Here is a 15,939-nt window from a genome sequence, read left to right on the forward strand (position 1 = left end):
CGGTGACAAAACCCAACAGCATTCCCCCACCGCACCCCAAATCCTGCTGTTTCTACAACCATCGCCTTGCTCTTGTCCCCTTAGCACCCAATGGGCTCAAAGCAGACATTCACAACAAGAGGATGACGATGCACAGCAGGGAGAAGCCATGCGGGGACATCGCCTGCCCCCCTGGAAGGGACCCAAAGCTTCGGATGATCAGCAGGTGCTAACGGAGCCCCAGCAGCGCTGCAGGGAAGGGACTCTAACGATGATTTTAATGCAACCTGGCAGTGGATTGCATTCCCCAGTGCTTAAGGACCACGAAGGAAGCTATGGGAGATGCTCAGCGCAGCACCCAGCACTGCTGCCCCCAACCCCACAACAAGGAGTTCGCCTCGGATGGCTGACACTTGAAATGTTTGTCTTTAGTAGGAAAAGGGAAACCAAACCAAACCCCCACAGTCACAGAGCCAAACCCAGCGCCTCCCCTTAGAGTTAACAGACCAAAACATCTCAGCCCCTTCCATTTTCTCATCACCCTCCTGCACCCCACTGACAGAACCTACAGTTTATTTGCTCTCAGCGCGCGACGCGGGGAAAGGAAGAGCTGAACAAGCACAGCTCTGAAGAATTACATTTTCATTACGTCCCAAAAATGTTAATAAAGAAAAAAAACAAGCAAATCCTCCAGGATGCACCAGCCCAGCTGGGAAGGCTGCTCTGAAACGTGAGCCGCACCGGAGCCAGGCAGAGCTCCCTCTGAAACCCCAAACCAGCACGGCTCCGTTCCCAGGCACACGGTGAGGCCTCTTCCCTTCCCCTGCTGGCCTCAGGAGAAACCACTTCGTATTAAATAAGAACGGTGTGATTGTAATTAGGCGGCGTGGAAGCTGCCAAACGTCCCTGGGGTTTCTGTGGGACTCCCAGGGCTGCGTCCTTTGTCCTCCTGCAGTGCAGCACAGCTGAATCCCACGGGGTACCCAGCACCAACGCTGTCAGCTCTGCTTTACTTCACTGCCTTCAGAGGCAGGACAGAAACGGGCTCCTGGTTACGTGCACCAAAGGAAGAAACAGGGAGAAAAGCAAAGCTCCCAGGGCTGCAGTCCAAGGGCAGAGCAGTGACAACAGGTAGCAGGGCATGAAGGCACCAGGCATCATCCCAGCGTGAACAGAACTGCTCAGCATCCAGCGGCGCCCAATGTGAGCACAGAAAGCTCCGTCCCCACGAGCTGCACCTCGGATGCAAAGTTACACCTCCTTCCTTCCTTCCTTTTCCTTCCTTCTTCCTTCCTTCCTTTCCTTCCTTCTTCCTTCCTTTTCCTTCCTTCTTCCTTCCTTCCTTTCCTTCCTTTTTCCTTCCTTTTCCTTCCTTCTTCCTTCCTTCCTTTCCTTCCTTCTTCCTTCCTTTTCCTTCCTTCTTCATTCCTTCCTTTCCTTCCTTCTTCCTTCCTTCCTTTCCTTCCTTCTTCCTTCCTTCCTTTCCTTCCTTCTTCCTTCCTTTTCCTTCCTTCTTCCTTCCTTTTCCTTCCTTCCTTCCCCTCCACCAGCCACCCACAGCCAGGAATCATTCATCTGAGAAGTCGGGCGCTGAGGAATCAAACCCACACCACAGAGCCAAAGGAAGGCCTTGCAAGAACCTCACCGTGCTCCAAGCACTGCCTCTCCCGTCCTGCTGCTCCGCTGCCCCAGGGATGGAGGTGCGATTTACGTCCTTTCATGTCCACTCAAACAAATTCACCTCTGTTTCAGCGCTTGGGTGACTCACAGAGATCCAGCTCACAAAGATCCAGCTCACAGAGCCCAAACATCAACAAAAGAAGCAACACAGCAGCAACAGCAGCACAAAGGACGGTGAGGAGCCCAGAGCAAAGCTCGGCGAGTTTTTATTTTTATAGGGCCAGCTTCCTTCTGACCCATTTGATAATTGCCAGCAAAACAAATGTCTCCCCTGCAGATGCAAATAAAGATATGTGGAAAACATCTGGGAGCTGTAACAACACGGGGGAGCAGAGCGTGAGTTTCCATTCAGCTGAGGGGGCAAACAGAACCTAAACTGGCAGCAATCGTTATCTTGTTGGTATCTCCCCTGGAAAATTCTGAGGCTATTCCAGCTTCCAAATGCGTTCTGGTTAATTACCTTTGTTTAGGAAAGTCAGGGTGGCGTTGCAGCAGAATAGAATACAGGCAATGTTTCTGAACACAAGCTGGAAACGTCAGCCAAAGACAACAGCACGGCGCTGCTGATGCGTCCACAGAGCCTCACGTTTCACAAACCAGCAATTCATACCCAACTCCTATAAAAGCCCCCCCCCCAAACCTGCCCAGGGGTCAACAAACACATCCCCCAGGTTTAGAAATAAACCAGGAATTAGGAAACTTCCTTCAAAAGCTGCCAGGATTGGCTGCCATTTGCAACCGGCAGCAAACAACCGAATCCTTTGGCCGCTGCTCAAACGGGGTTTATTTAAACTTCCTCTGCACAGCCCAGCTCTCAAACTCAATTTGGGGGTTTATTTAAACACCCTCCACACCCCCCAGCTCTGCCCCTTCCCCAACGCCAGGCTCCACAAACCCAATTCGCAGCTATGCGGGACGCTTCAAAAAGACACAAACCCAAACCAGGGCTGTCGGCTGCGCCTGTGGGCTCCCACCCAGTCCTGCACGGATGGACAGATCCCCAAATTCGGGCCATTTTTGAGGGCGGGGGGGGGGGGGGGGGGGGCACAGAAATACAGGACCCCCTCCCTCTCTATTCCCCCCTCCTGTCCCTCCCCCCATCCCCCTCCTTCTATCCCCCCCCATCTCCCTCTCCCCATCTCCTCAATCCCCCCTCCCCCCTTCCTATCCCCCCCCACCCTCCTCCTATCCCCCCCCCCCCCCCCCCTCTATCCCCTTCCCCCCAATCCCCTCCTCTCCTCCCCCCCGCTCCCCTCAGGGCCTCCAGTACTCACCCACACCCCCTCCAGGCGCAGGCCGCCCACAGCACAGCACTCACAACCCCCACCCCCAACCTCAGGAGGCCCAAATCCTTCCCTGCACCGCCAGCTGAAGACCCTCGCCCACATATTCCCGTATCCCCGGGCCCCTCCGGCCCCACTCACCCCCCCCCCCGGCCAGACGCGCCGCTCCTCTCACTCGGCCGCCGCCATGTTGGAAGGCCGCCGCTCGGGGCCGCGCTCCGCCCCCGTTCCCTTGGCAACAAGCCACGCCCACCGTTCCCTTGCAACAATCCCCGCCCCCTCGATGCTATTGGTCCCGCCGAGCACCCAAGAGCGGGGCGGGCACGTGGGAGAACTCAACCAATCGCAGGGAGGCTGAGCGAGATTGGCGTTGGCGCTGACCAGTCACAGCGCGGAGGGAAATCCGCACGGCGCAGAGGAGAGCGGTAAGATGCCGGCCGTGTGAATTGCCGCTGCGATCGCGCTTTGCGCCCCGGTGCGGAGAGTTTTAGCCGCGTGTCCCCCGCAGGAGGCTGGAGGACTGTCCATCCCACAGGATGTCGCTCTGCGCTGTACTTAGGACCGCAGCCTTGCTGCGCGGCTGCGGTGCGTACCGCCGGTCCCCGTCCTCTCTGAACCGTCCCGCTGCCGCTGACCGCCCCTTTTTATCCCTACAGTCTTTGGGTCGCCGCCGACCGCCGCCATGGCTACGCTGAACCAGATGCACCGGAAGGGCCGGCCCAAGCCGCCGCCTCCCAAGCTGGGTCCCACCTTCGGCCGCCCGCAGCTGAAGGGGGTGGTGGTGAGGAACCTCATCCGCAAACCCAAGAAGCCGAACTCAGCCAACAGGAAATGCGTGCGGGTGCGGCTGAGCAACGGGCGGGAGGTGGTGTGCTTCGTGCCGGGCGAGGGCCACAACCTGCAGGAGCACCACGTGGTGCTGGTGCAGGGCGGCCGCACGCAGGACCTGCCGGGGGTGAAGCTGACCATCGTACGGGGGAAGTATGACTGCGCACACGTGCAGAAAAAGAAGTGAGCGTGGCCGAAGGATCCCTGCTTATACGTTTATTAAAGAGCTGCGTTCCCGGAGCGCTACGAAGTGCTGTCCTCACTGGGGAGGGGATGGGGGGAAGGATCCTAGGCGTGGGCGTGGCTCCACTTCCGCCGAATGGCTCCACTTCCGCCACGTGACCGCCCTCACTTCTGCAGGACTGTCCAAGATGGCGGCGCCCAGGGCGCTGGCAGCGGCGCGGCGCGCTGTGGCGGTAGCAGCACGCGGGCGGCGCACAGCGGGCACCGGAGCCGCTCCGCGAGGTCGGGCGGAGCGGAGCCGACTATATGAGCACGTGCGGGAGGGGCTGAGCGCGCGGCCGCAGCTCGATATGGCGGCGCTGAGTGCGCACCCGGCGGAGGCCGCGCGGGAACTGGAGCGGAGGAAAGGACCGCTGAGGGAGGGCGAGCTGCGTGAGATCGTGAGCGGGAGAGGCGGGGGGCGTGGCCTGTGGGCGGGGCTGCTGGTGACTTTTGGGGCGTGGCCTGTGTGGGGGTGGAGCTTTGGGCTAATTAGGGGGCGTGGTCTGGGGGTGTGGAGGCTGCTGTGGCATTGGGGGCGTGGCCTGACTGCGGGCGGGGCTATGGAGACTTGAGGGTGTGGCCTATGGGTGTGGGCGGGGCTGGTGGAGCGTTGTGGACATGGCCTGTGGGGTGGGGCTGGTGGCTATTTGGGGGGCGTGGCCATTCGCCGTGGGCGGGGTTAGACGACCAATATGGGGGCGTGGCCTGTGGGCAGTGGGTGGTGCCTATGGCCTCCTGGGGGCGGGGCTTCGTGACAGTCCCCGCCCACAGCTGCAGACCTGGGCCCGCCTGGAGGAGGTGCGTGCGGCCATCGCTGGACTCGAGGCCGAGAAGGAGGAGGTGGCGCTGGCAGTGCACGCCCTGGTGGTGAGCCCCCCCCCTTCCTTATGGCACTACGGTACTCTATGCTCCCCCCTGTCCCCCCATCTCACCCATTCTCCCCCCCCACAGACCACCCACGCCAAGGACACGCTGCATGCGGTGAGACCCCCGGGACGGTTGCTCTGGATTCCCCCCAGCCCCACATTGCTGGGGAGGTGATGTGGCCACCACGTGGTCTCCCATTCCTTCAGGTCCCCGAATACACGGCGCTGCGGGAACGGGGCCGTGCGGTGAGGCTGCAGCTGAGGGAACTGCTGGCAGAGGAGGCAGCGTTGGATGAACGCTTCTACCTGCATGCCTTGCAGCTGCCCAACAGCACCCACCCAGCAGTGGTGAGCAGGGGAACGTGGGGAGGAGGGGGGGGATTCTGCAGACGTCCTGATCAGCCCCTGCTTCCCTTCCTCCTGCAGCCCGTCGGTGATGAGAGCCAGGCCCGTGTGTTGGAGGTGGTGGGGGAGAAGCCAGGTAGGGGCAAGCTGGGGAGGGGGATGGAGGGATGGGCAGCACAGAGTGGGGAGGATAACAGGAGGGGGGGTCCCACAGCTAGAAAGGCTCCCTCTGTCCCTGCAGCATTCGACTTCCAGCCTAAGGGCCACCTGGAGCTGGGTGAGGAGCTGGACATCATCCGCCAGCGGTGAGTCCCTCCCCAAACACAGGGCTCACTCACTGCAACGTCGCCTCCATCCCGGTGACAGCTGTGTCCCCGCAGGAGGCTGTCACACATCTCAGGTCACCGCTCCTATTACCTGTGTGGGGCAGGCGCGCTGCTGCAGCACGCCTTGGTGAACTTTGTGCTGGCCAAACTGGTGCCCAAGGTATGGAATCGAGTCCAGGGGAACCCTGTGACCCTCCTGCCACCCCGTGGGGCCTCGTGATCCCCCCTGGCCCCCTACATCTCTCACTGCACTGCAGGGCTTCCTGCCCATGACGGTCCCTGACCTGCTGCGCGGCGCCGTCTTTGTAAGTGCCACTCCGTCCCTGCACCGTCCCTGTTGTCCTCCTCACCACCAAGTGACTTCCCTGTGTCCCCCCCCCTTCCCCCAGGAGGGCTGTGGGATGCAGCCCAACATCACCCCATCTCCCGTGTACTGCATCGACCCGGCTCGCTTCGAGGACCTGTGCCTGGCTGGCACCTCCGAGGTGGGGATTGCAGGTGAAAAACAGGGCACGATTTCCAAAATGGGGGAAAAAAAAACAGGAAACGGGACAAAGCTTGGGATAAACGGTTCAGAACGGGGCAAAATTAAGGTGAGGCTTATCAGGAAAGGTCATAATTAAGACAGAACGAGGTCAAAAATGTGTCCAGAACCCCTCAGTTGTCTCCTTTTCTCCTGCAGGTTACTTCATGGACCACGCGGTGCGGCTGCAGGACATGCCCATCAGGTACAGCAGCAGCACATTGCGGGGATGGGATGGAGGGCAGGGGGGTGGGGGGTGTTTGTGGGGGTCGCTTCTGATCATTCCTTGCCCCCCACCCCCAATGCAGGATCGTCTGCTCCAGCACGTGTTACCGTGCAGAGACCGACACGGGCCGAGAGCCCTGGGGCCTTTATCGTGTGCACCAGTTCACCAAGGTGGGATGGGGGGAGCTGGGAGGGGGGCATACAGGAAGAGCAGCAGATGGGGAGGGGGCTTTCGGGACCACCCTGTACTCACAGGTGGAGATGTTTGGGGTGACGGCAGCAGAAAGCGGAGCCGAGAGCGAGATGATGCTGGATGAATTCCTCACGCTGCAGAAGGAGATTTTTTCAGAGCTGGGGCTGCATTACCGGTCAGTTGGGGTGGAGGGGGGGCTCAGTTTGGATCCTGTCCCTCAAATCCACGTCCCAATGGTGTCCCCATCCCCCCCCCCACCCCGCAGTGTTCTGGATATGCCCACACAGGAGCTGGGACTCCCAGCGTACCGCAAGTTTGACATCGAAGCCTGGATGCCAGGACGGGGCAAATATGGGGAGGTGAGAGCAGCCAGGAGGGGGCTGCACCCCCCTTCCCTTCCCATTGCTGAGACATGGGGTCCCCGTGGCTGTTTGGGGTGGGGGGGGGGTCTCTATGTTCTCTATGTTGCCTCTCCCCTCCCCCAAGATCTCCAGCACCTCCAACTGCACCGATTACCAAAGCCGGCGGCTGAACATCATGTACAGCGATGGGGCTGGGAAGCTGCACCACGCACACACGGTGGGTGCTGAGCCCCCCTGCACCCTGGGGGGGGGGATGAGGGGGAGGGGGGGGGGATGACCACGAGACCCCTGAACTCCTCTGCCCTCCCCTCCCCATTCCTTTTCCCAGGTGAATGGCACCGCCTGTGCCGTCCCCCGGCTGCTCATCGCCCTTCTGGAGTGCAACCAACAGCCGGTGCGTGGAAGGGGCTTTACTTCATTTGGATTTGGGGGGGGGGGGAGAAGGGGAAGCACAGCAGACTGATGCTTCACCCCCCCTTTTCCCCCCCCCCCCCCCTTCCACCAGGATGGCAGCGTCCGTGTGCCCCCCGCCCTGCGGCCTTTTGTTGGTCAGGATGTGATCGAGCGGCCCCCAGCCCCACTGCTGCGTTACATCGGCCCCAACCAACCTGGGGGGGGGGGGACAGGGGGGGCCACGTGTCCCCTCCTCAATGCTCGTGAGGCCTTGAAATAAAGAACTGCTTCTGTCTCTATTCTGAGAGCCACGTCTTTGCGTTCTGCCCTCACCACGTAGCAGCTGCCATCCCCGCGCCTCTCCAGGCAGCAATGTGACAGCAGGGCCTTCATGGGAGCCACATTTGGGGGAGAGGTGGGGGTAACTGGGGGGGAGGGGGGAACTGCCCCCCCTTTTTATTTTAAAACAACTTATATAAATCCTCTACGCTATACCCAGGGAAAAGAAGAAGAAAGGGAGTGCAGGGAGCCTCCCAAAGTCCAGCCCATGCCTTCGGGGGACCCCGATAAATAAAGGGGGGTGGCTGCAGCTCCAGGGGCGTCCCCTCAGTCCGCACAGCGACCGCTGTTGATGACGATGTCGTCGTATTCCTCCTGGGGGGGGACGGAAGGAAGGAGGGGGGGGTAAAAGCAGCGCTCAGACCCCGAGAGGCCGCTCGGTTTTCAGGTGGGGCTTTGGGGGCTACTTACACCACTGCTGTCCTCCTCCTCGCTGTCTTCGTCCTCCTCGCTGTCCTCAGAATCGCCGGAGCTGTCAGGGGCGCCGAAAGCACGCAGCAGTTGGGGCAGGCGGGGATCAGGGCGAAGTCGGGCGCTGTAAAGGGGGGTGCGACCCCCGTAGCCCCGTGCCGCCGGGTCAGCGCCCGCCCGCAGCAGCAGCTCTGCCATCTCCAGGCTCTGTGCTTCCACCGCCAGGTGCAGGGGGCTGCGGCCACAGCTCGGCTCCTTTGGGGGTGCAGGGAAGGGTAGGAAATCAGGGTGGGGAGCACAGGAACGCCAGCGTCCCCTTAGAGCCCCCTGCCCTCCCCTTTCTGTGCTCACTGCTTTGTTGGAGTCGGCGCCGGCACGCAGCAGCAGCTGCACCAATTCCACGTCCTTCCGAAGAATGGCAACGTGCAAGGGGGTGTAACCTGCAGAGGGGGACATCGCAGTGCCACCACCGCGTCCCAACCCCGCAGCCCTGCTTGAACGCTGCACTGCAGCCCCAGTATGTCCTGCGTTGCCTCTGCTTTGCTGCAAGGCACCTCAGCGTCCCCGTGTCGCAGCCCCAAAGGCTGACACCACCTCCCTGTCGCATCCTCAGTGCCCTGTGCGCCCTCATACTGCATCCCCAACGTCCCCAGAGCACCTCAGCCCTGGCCCTTCAATCATCTCTAAGCATCCCCCATGTGTTCCAAGCTACGCTCCCCTACTGCACGCTTAACATCCCTCCAACATCCCCACGAAGAAACCCCGCCGTTCTCCTCCTCCCATCGTTCTCCACGTGCTCCCAAATGCCTCGGTCCCACACGGCTCGCTTTGGACTCCCCCACCTTACCATCATAGTTGACGCTCTCCAGCTGCGCACGCTCCTCCTCGCTCAGGGGGCAGCCGAGACCCCCCAGGAGGTGCTGGGCGCAGTGGGGCTGCCCTTCCCGGCATGCGAGGTGCAGGGCTGTGTGACCCCCACGTTCCTGCAGTCGCAGCCCCGCGCCCGCCGCCCGCAGCTTGCGCACGAAGCCGGGCAGCCCCAAGATGACAGCCAGGTGCAGGGCGGTCTGCAAGAGAGAGAGGAAATCAGTCAAGGTTGGGAACGGCCCCACAGATCACCGCCTGACCCCGGCGGTCGCCCTCAGTTCAGGAATTGCCAGGGCTGGTGGTTGGCGTTGGGATTTTGTGTTGAGGGACGTGGTTTAGTGAGAGCTGTTGGTGATGGCGGATGGTGGCACTGGGTGATCTTGTAGGTCTTCTCCAACCTTGGTGTTTCTGCCATTCCTTTGCCTGCCCCCAGATAAGGGGTTCATCCCCCCAACCCCCCCCCCATCCGCTGCACCCAGCCCAGGGATCAGCCCCAGCCCAGACAATTGCCCCACAGCCCGGGGGTCGCCCCGGTCTCTCTCTAACAGCTCCAGGCCCCCCCGGCTGCCCTCACCTGCCCGAGGTCGTTCTGCAGATCCATGTAAGCAGTGCCTGCTGCGCGCTGCAGGATGGAATCCAGGAAAGCCTCGTGCTCGTGGATGACCGCGAGGTGCAGCGCTCTGCGGTGGGGGTTTGCGGGGGGGGGTTCGGCCTCAGCTCAGCGGCCCCGATCACCGCCCCCCCGTCCCCCTCCCCCCCGCTGCTCCTTCACTCACGTATCGCCGTCCTCGCTGACGAAGCTCAGCACGTGCCGCAGCCACACCTCAGCCTCGGGCTCCGGGGCCTCCGGAGGAGCCTCTTCGGGAGACTCCGGACCCGGACCGGGGCTGTGGGACAGCGGTGCCAACTGCCCTTCTCCCAACGAGCCCAGCCCGCTGTCGTACCACTCGTCTCCCTCCGTTCGCTTCGCATCGCCGGACGGCGCGGCCCCCGCGGCCGCCATCAGCCGGGCCGCGCTCAGGGCCCCGCCACCACGGGCCCAGCGCCGCCGGGCCGGGAAATCCCCGCGGCCCGGGAGGGGGGGGGGGGGGGGGGGGGGAAGCAGCGCAAGGCCCGCCGGGACGCGTAGTCCAGAGAGCACTTCCGGGAGAGAGCGAGGCACGATGGGAGTGGTAAGTTCCTTCAGCCAATCAGCGCTGCCCGCGCGAGGCATGCTGGGAAGTGCGGAGATCGATGGCTGTAGCGAAGAGCATGCTGAGAAGTGCGGCGGTCTCAGCCAATCAGCAGAGCTCACGCGGGGCATACCGGGAAGTGTGGTGCTTCCAGCTGGTTAGAGCAGCCTGCGCAATGCATCCCGGGAAGCGTGGCGTCTTCAGCTAATCAGAGAAACCGGCGCTATGCATCTCGGGAAGTGCAGCTGTCTCAGCCAGCCAGCGCCGTCCGCGCGGGGCATCCCGGAAGCGTGGCGCCTTCAGCCAATCAGCACCATCCATGCCGGGCATACCCGGAAGTTGGAATCTTCAGCCAAACATTGTAGACGCCCCAACGGCATGCCGGGAAGCGTCTCCAGGAGCTCCCATGTCCGGAGCGGACGGTAATGGCGGTGGTAATGGCGGTGGCAGTGGCGGTGCTGAGGCTGGAGGGTCCCTCCGGCCCTCCGTGACGCCCCGTCCCAACTCCGCAGCTCCCCCCTCCCGGGGCTGAACCCGACGCTGAAGCTGAGGGCGGCTCCACGGAGGATCCCGATAGTGAGTATGGGGTGCGGAGCCCCGGCCGGGCCTGCGGGACCCCGTTGTGACTCCTCCGGTACCGCCCGCAGTGGAGCTGCTGCGAAACCTCCTGGCACGGACGCTGGGGTTGGGCACGGAGCCGCCGGAACGCGTTTTGGATGAGCTGTCGCTGACGGGAATCGCCCGGTTTATGCAGAGCGAGCGCTGCCGTCGCGTGGTGTGCATGGTGGGCGCCGGATCTCCACGGGTGAGCAGAACCGGGGGGGGGGGGGGGGGGGGGAGGAGGCGGAGGAGTGGCAGCGTTTATGGTAACACCCCCCCCCCCCCCCCCCCTTGGCAGCCGCCGGGATCCCCGACTTCCGCTCACCGGAACCGGGCTGTACGCCAACCTGAGCCGCTATGAACTGCCCTACCCTGAGGCCATCTTTGACATCTCCTATTTCAAGGTTTGGGGGGAACGTGAGGCTGAGCGCCCTCTGAGGCCCCCCCCTCAGCACAGCACCGGGCCCTGAACCCCCCACCAGACTCTGATCGCCCCCCCTTTCCCCCCTACTTTTTCCTCCAGCAACACCCGGAGCCTTCTTGCATTGGCTAAGGAGCTGCTCCCAGGACAGCTGAAGGTAAGAGGTGATTCTTGGGGGGGGGGGGACACCATATACCCCCCCTCCCGTGGTTCCTCTCTCTCCCATAGCCCACAGTTTGCCACTACTTCATGCGGCTGCTGAAGGAGAAGGGGCTGCTGCTGCGCTGCTACACACAGGTGCGCCCCCCTTTGCTGTGCCCCCTTTCCGGAGCTGAGAACACCCTTAAATGCTGTCCCTATGACTTTTCCTTTCCTACAGAACATCGACACGCTGGAGCGCGTGGCAGGGCTGCAACTGAGGACTTGGTGGAGGCTCACGGCACCTTCCAAAACTGCACACTGCCTGCGTTCCTCCTGCCGGCATCAGTATGACCTGAGTTGGGTGAAAGGTAACGGCGGGATGGGGGGGGGATTTGGGGAGGGGGGGGATTTGGGGAGGGGAGGAATGGGGGAGGGTCTCGTGTGCACCTCCCACCCCCCTGCTGAGCTGTGGTGCCCTGGTTTGTTACAGAGAAAATCTTCTCTTCCCTCGTCCCCAAGTGTGACAAGTGCCAGAGCGGGGTGAAGCCAGGTGAGGCGAGGAGGTGGTTCTGTGCCCCTCCTGAATTAGGGGTGATAAGGGATGGGGGTCAGTGCATCCAGGCCCCCCCCCCCCTCCCCCCTTGTTCTTTCCAGACATTGTATTTTTTGGGGGAGAACCTCCCATCTCGCTTCTTCAGTCTTCTACAGTCGGTGAGCGCTTGGGAAAGGTGGGGGGGGCAAGATGGAGATGGGGCTGGGGGGGCCACAGTTGTCTCTTGCCACCCCTTCTGTCCCCACAGGACTTCCAGAAAGTCGATCTTCTCATCATCATGGGCACTTCGCTTCAGGTCCAGCCCTTCGCCTCCCTTGTTAGCAGGTCACAGCCCCCACCCCAAAATGCGCCACGTCCCCCCTTCCTTCAATGCATCTCATCCTTCCTGCGGTGTCTCAGCTCCTCAGTTCTCTCATTGTCTCCCCATTTTGTGTTTCAGGGTCCCTGCCAGCACCCCCCGGCTCCTCATCAACAAGGAGAAAACGGGGGCAGGTGAGGGGAGATGGGGGGTAATGGGGGGTTGTATAGGGTTGCTGAAATGGCGAGAGGGGGCAATTGCCAGCCGCCCCCCCGGTCTCATCAGCTCCTCATTGTCCCCAGAGTGATGCCTTCATGTCCCTCATGGGCTTCGGCTGCGGGATGGACTTCGACTCAGACAAAGCCTACAGGCAGGGACTGGGGCAGGGGGGGCCTGGGGGGACATTGGGGGGACAATGGGGGCACAGGAGGATCCGGGGATGAGGGAGTGGGGGCGTATGGGTCCGCATGCCACAGCAGCTGGGGTGGGGGTGCGTGTGGGGAACTGAAGGCTGTGGCCTTTCCTTGTATTGTAGGGGGTCACTGAGGGGCTGCCCCCCCCCTCGTATGCCCCCTTTCCCCACACGCTTTGTGTCCCCCCCATCTCTGTGCCCCCATATTCTTCTGCCCCCCCCTCCCAGGGATGTGGGCCTGGCTGGGGGACTGCGATGAGGGCTGCCTGGCACTGGCAGAGCTGCTGGGCTGGAAGGTGAGACCCCCAAAATACAGCAACACATTGGGGATTTCCTTCCCCCCCCCCCCCCCTTCCATCCCATGGGGGGTTCAACCTCCCACCCCTTCTCTCCCACCCCACAGAAGGAGCTGCAGGAGCTGGTGAGGAAGGAGCACGCCGCCATTGATGCCATGGCAGCCCAGGGGGACACGAGCAGCACCTCGGGGGGTGACCCCAAATCCCGGAGGGGCCGCGCCGATGGCTCAGGGGGCCGCACTGAGAGCAGTGGAGCTTCCAGCAAAGGCCCAGGCAGATGGCAAAGAGCCGTAGAGAGGAGGATGGGGGCATTAAACAGCAGCGCAGACGTAGCCCGGCTTTGTGTATTTTTTGGGGTGGGGGGTCCCTATTGCCGTTTTTTGTGCCCCTGTTTGGGGGTGGGGGGTCCTGGGATGCAGGGGAATGCTCAGTGGAACGGAGGAATTGAACCCCAGTCTGGGCTCTGGAGGGACCCAACCCCCTTTTGGGGGGGCTCTGAAGGGTCCTCAATGCGTTGTAATGAGGGGGGAGGGGTCCCCTATTTCTGTTTCTGTGTCCGTTTGGGTTGGGGGGGTCCTGGGGTGCAGGGACTCTTGGTGGGGGGGGGGGGGGGACGGTGGGGCGTTAGACCCCCAGCCTGGACTCTGGAGGACCCCTGGGGGGACCCAACCCCTTCTTGAGGGGGCTCTGAAGGGTCCTTAACTTATTTGGGGAGGGAGGGAAAATCCCCAGTCTGGCCAATCCCAGCGCGGGGACAAAGTTAACAGGCAGGAGGATTGGCAAATGAGATTTGCGCACGCTTGGGGTGGTGACATACGGGGATGGAGCCAATCAGAGGCAACGGTTTTTTTTGAGTGGTGTGCCCTTTGGCCAATAGAGTGTCGAGAGGCTGCCGAAACGCCTTCTGGGAGCTGCGGAGAGTCGGATCCGATCTGAAGAAGAAGGCGGAAGCTCCGTGCGGACCAAGACGGTGGGCGGGGCCAAACGCAGACGAATGGCTGATCTAGCCAATCACCTCGGTGGGCGGGAGAACGAAAGGACTCGGTGGGCCAATGGGATGCGTTGTCCTTTCTGACAGGCAGAAGAGCGGACGAACGAGAGACGGGCTGGCGGGCCCGCAAGGCCAATCGCTTTGGAGGGCGGGGCTTTTCGGCTGAGCGGCATCTCGGCCATCCAATGGAAAGAGCGCTCCGCCTGAGTGGCGTGGGGCCCGCCCAATGGGGGCGTGGCGGAGGCGGTGCGGCGGAGCGGGGCGCCATGTCGCGGCGGCGGTGGCGGGGCCCGCAGAGCGCGGAGGGCAGCGGCCGAGGGGGCGAGATGGGCAAAATGGCGGCGGGCGGGGGCGGCGGGGGGCGGCTCGGGGAGGTACTACGGAGGGGGGGGGCGACGGAGGCCGAGCCCCGAAGCGTCAGAAGACGGAAAACGCGGAACCGCCGCCTCATGGGCCCGGAGGACCGGGGGGGGGCGGCGGGGCTGGGGCCGGCGGAGCGGTGAGAGGGGGAGGGGTCGGGAAAATTGGGGCGGGGGGGGTGGCTGGAGGGGGGTCCGTGAGGTGGGAAGGAGGAATGGGGGGAGGCCGCCCCGTCGTTCCCTGTGGGGGTGGGAGAGCCACGGGGGGGGGGGGGGAGGGGGGAAGTTAGGGTTAGGTTTAGGTATAGGGGGGGTTTGGGGTTGGGGGGGGGTTAGGATCGGGGGGGGTTAAGGGGGGAGTTAGGGTTGGGGTTAGGGGTTTGGGTGGAAGTTAAGGGGATTGGGGTTGGGTGGGGGTTAAGGGGGGTTGGGGTTAGGGTTGGGAGGTTAGGGGGGGGAATTAGGGTTGCGATTAGGGTTGGGGGTGTTGGGGTTGGGGGGGTTAGGGGAGAATTAAGGTAGAGGTTGGGGGGGGGATTAGGTGGGGAGTTAGGGTTGGGTCAGGGGTTGGGGTTAGGGGGGGATTTAAGGGTTAGGGGTTGTGGGGGGTTTTGGGAGAGTTAAGGGGGGTTGGGGTTACGGGTTTGGGGTTGGGGGGGCTTGGGGGGGTTAGGGCTTCTGGGTTGGGTGGGGGTTAGGGAGGGAATTAGGATTTAGGTTGGGGGGGGAATTAGGGTTTGGGATAAGGATTGGGGTGGGGGGTTTAAGGGGGGTTGGGGTTGGGTTAGGGGTTGGGGGGAGTTGGGGGTTGGGGGGGGGTAGGGGGAGGTATTAGGGTTGGGGGGGGGGTTTTGGGGTTGGGTTGGGGTCCCCGGTGCCTTTGGTAGCTGTGATGGCTGCATTCTGAGCCAAGTTTTCCCCACATCCCCTCCCAGGAGAACTACGACGATCCCCACAAGACCCCCGCGTCCCCCGTGGTTCACATCCGGGGGCTGATTGACGGCGTGGTGGAGGCCGACCTGGTGGAGGCCCTGCAGGAGTTTGGTCCCATCAGGTGAGTTGCAGCAGCCCCGTGGGTCGGTTCCCCTCCCGCAGCCCTGAGCTCGGTCCCCTTTGCTGCAGTTACGTGGTGGTGATGCCCAAGAAGACGACAGGCCTTGGTGGAGTTTGAGGACATCCTGGGTGCCTGCAATGCTGTCAACTACGCGGCCCGACAACCAAATCTACATCGCCGGGCACCCAGCTTTTGTCAACTACTCCACCAGCCAGAAGATCTCCCGCCCTGGGGACAGCGACGACTCCCGTGGCGTCAACAACGTTTTGCTCTTCACCATTCTCAACCCCATCTACTCCTCACGACGGTGAGCGGGGGGGTTTGGAGGGGCCTCGTGCACCTTGATGCCATCTCAGCGGTCTTAAATCTGCTTTTCCTGTTCCTTTGCCCCGTGCTCACGTAGCCTGTGGGGTTTTCTTACACACGGGTGCATCGTTTAGGGGTTCTGGTAGCAGTTGCTGTGCCTCGTGCAGATCCCTCACCTCTGTTTCCTTGCAGGATGTGCTCTACACCATCTGCAACCCTTGTGGCCCCGTGCAGAGGATTGTTATCTTCAGGAAGAACGGCGTCCAGGCCATGGTGGAATATCCTTTGGTGCCTCAGAGCAGCTCCATTCTGCCCTGCTGCCGTGGGGTCGCTGGGAACGGCTTTAAATGCAGCTCTGTGGCCGCGCTTCTGGTGCTGCTGCAGGGCAGGTTCAGTGTAGCTGTTTCCTGGCTTTGTAATCGTTCCTACATAGAGAGAACCGCCTTGCAGCGCTGTTCACTTTGCAGCCTTCTCCCTTAACGCTGCGAACG

General features: G+C 62.3%; 5 protein-coding genes across 6 annotated transcripts; 4 read left to right on the forward strand and 1 right to left on the reverse strand.

The window, feature by feature from the left end:
• The first annotated feature begins 3,088 nt into the window (after positions 1 to 3,088).
• Positions 3,089 to 4,079, forward strand: MRPS12 (mitochondrial ribosomal protein S12). Its single transcript, XM_048930276.1, has 3 exons — positions 3,089 to 3,367; positions 3,451 to 3,527; positions 3,599 to 4,079. The coding sequence occupies exons 2-3, from the start codon at positions 3,479 to 3,481 to the stop codon at positions 3,955 to 3,957; spliced, it is 408 nt and encodes a 135-aa protein (XP_048786233.1). The 5' UTR covers positions 3,089 to 3,367; positions 3,451 to 3,478; the 3' UTR covers positions 3,958 to 4,079.
• A 62-nt stretch (positions 4,080 to 4,141) lies between these two features.
• On the forward strand, positions 4,142 to 7,519 carry SARS2 (seryl-tRNA synthetase 2, mitochondrial). Of its 2 annotated transcripts, XM_048930273.1 has the most exons (16): positions 4,142 to 4,393; positions 4,767 to 4,862; positions 4,947 to 4,976; positions 5,069 to 5,209; positions 5,288 to 5,342; positions 5,448 to 5,511; positions 5,587 to 5,692; positions 5,790 to 5,837; positions 5,922 to 6,030; positions 6,215 to 6,260; positions 6,364 to 6,451; positions 6,536 to 6,648; positions 6,739 to 6,832; positions 6,960 to 7,052; positions 7,164 to 7,229; positions 7,341 to 7,519. In XM_048930273.1, the coding sequence occupies exons 1-16, from the start codon at positions 4,142 to 4,144 to the stop codon at positions 7,506 to 7,508; spliced, it is 1,569 nt and encodes a 522-aa protein (XP_048786230.1). In that variant the 3' UTR covers positions 7,509 to 7,519. The 2 variants fall into 2 exon arrangements, with proteins under 2 accessions (XP_048786230.1, XP_048786231.1); XM_048930274.1 differs by lacking the exon at positions 7,341 to 7,519 and having other exon boundaries at positions 6,761 to 6,832.
• A 125-nt stretch (positions 7,520 to 7,644) lies between these two features.
• NFKBIB (NFKB inhibitor beta) lies at positions 7,645 to 9,920 on the reverse strand. Its single transcript, XM_048930275.1, has 6 exons — positions 9,622 to 9,920; positions 9,420 to 9,525; positions 8,826 to 9,045; positions 8,330 to 8,418; positions 7,979 to 8,233; positions 7,645 to 7,882 (listed from the first exon to the last, which is right to left on the reverse strand). The coding sequence occupies exons 1-6, from the start codon at positions 9,846 to 9,848 to the stop codon at positions 7,835 to 7,837; spliced, it is 945 nt and encodes a 314-aa protein (XP_048786232.1). The 5' UTR covers positions 9,849 to 9,920; the 3' UTR covers positions 7,645 to 7,834.
• Positions 9,921 to 10,303: 383 nt separating this feature from the next.
• On the forward strand, positions 10,304 to 13,070 carry SIRT2 (sirtuin 2). The gene is given in 20 exon segments (XM_048930289.1): positions 10,304 to 10,516; positions 10,518 to 10,593; positions 10,665 to 10,829; positions 10,913 to 10,942; positions 10,945 to 11,021; positions 11,141 to 11,154; positions 11,156 to 11,195; positions 11,267 to 11,335; positions 11,418 to 11,451; positions 11,454 to 11,488; positions 11,490 to 11,547; positions 11,670 to 11,729; positions 11,834 to 11,847; positions 11,849 to 11,890; positions 11,980 to 12,056; positions 12,172 to 12,220; positions 12,330 to 12,403; positions 12,675 to 12,738; positions 12,846 to 13,013; positions 13,015 to 13,070. Coding segments are annotated over 20 exon segments (1,344 nt in total). The 5' UTR covers positions 10,304 to 10,336; the 3' UTR covers positions 13,033 to 13,070.
• Positions 13,071 to 13,639: 569 nt separating this feature from the next.
• Positions 13,640 to 15,933, forward strand: HNRNPL (heterogeneous nuclear ribonucleoprotein L). Its single transcript, XM_048930291.1, is given in 9 exon segments — positions 13,640 to 13,708; positions 13,817 to 14,085; positions 14,087 to 14,113; positions 14,115 to 14,228; positions 15,024 to 15,142; positions 15,211 to 15,235; positions 15,237 to 15,299; positions 15,301 to 15,449; positions 15,616 to 15,933. Coding segments are annotated over 8 exon segments (981 nt in total). The 5' UTR covers positions 13,640 to 13,708; positions 13,817 to 13,914; the 3' UTR covers positions 15,929 to 15,933.
• The last annotated feature ends 6 nt before the right edge of the window (positions 15,934 to 15,939 follow it).

Source organism: Lagopus muta, chromosome 37 (assembly GCF_023343835.1).
Source record: "Lagopus muta isolate bLagMut1 chromosome 37, bLagMut1 primary, whole genome shotgun sequence".
NCBI lineage: Eukaryota > Metazoa > Chordata > Aves > Galliformes > Phasianidae > Lagopus > Lagopus muta.

Bases quoted from the DNA above. Each gene is read 5' to 3' on its own strand.
- MRPS12 (XM_048930276.1), top strand. From the start codon at position 3,479: ATGTCGCTCTGCGCTGTACTTAGGACCGCAGCCTTGCTGCGCGGCTGC. The intron at 3,528-3,598 runs GTGCGTACCGCC...TTATCCCTACAG, and splicing joins AGCCTTGCTGCGCGGCTGCG to TCTTTGGGTCGCCGCCGACC.
- SARS2 (XM_048930273.1), top strand. From the start codon at position 4,142: ATGGCGGCGCCCAGGGCGCTGGCAGCGGCGCGGCGCGCTGTGGCGGTA. The intron at 4,394-4,766 runs GTGAGCGGGAGA...CCCCGCCCACAG, and splicing joins AGGGCGAGCTGCGTGAGATC to CTGCAGACCTGGGCCCGCCT. The intron at 5,210-5,287 runs GTGAGCAGGGGA...TTCCTCCTGCAG, and splicing joins ACAGCACCCACCCAGCAGTG to CCCGTCGGTGATGAGAGCCA.
- NFKBIB (XM_048930275.1), bottom strand. From the start codon at position 9,848: ATGGCGGCCGCGGGGGCCGCGCCGTCCGGCGATGCGAAGCGAACGGAG. The intron at 9,046-9,419 runs GTGAGGGCAGCC...TCTCTCTTGCAG, and splicing joins TGCAGAACGACCTCGGGCAG to ACCGCCCTGCACCTGGCTGT. The intron at 7,883-7,978 runs GTAAGTAGCCCC...GTCCCCCCCCAG, and splicing joins AGGAGGAGGACAGCAGTGGT to GAGGAATACGACGACATCGT.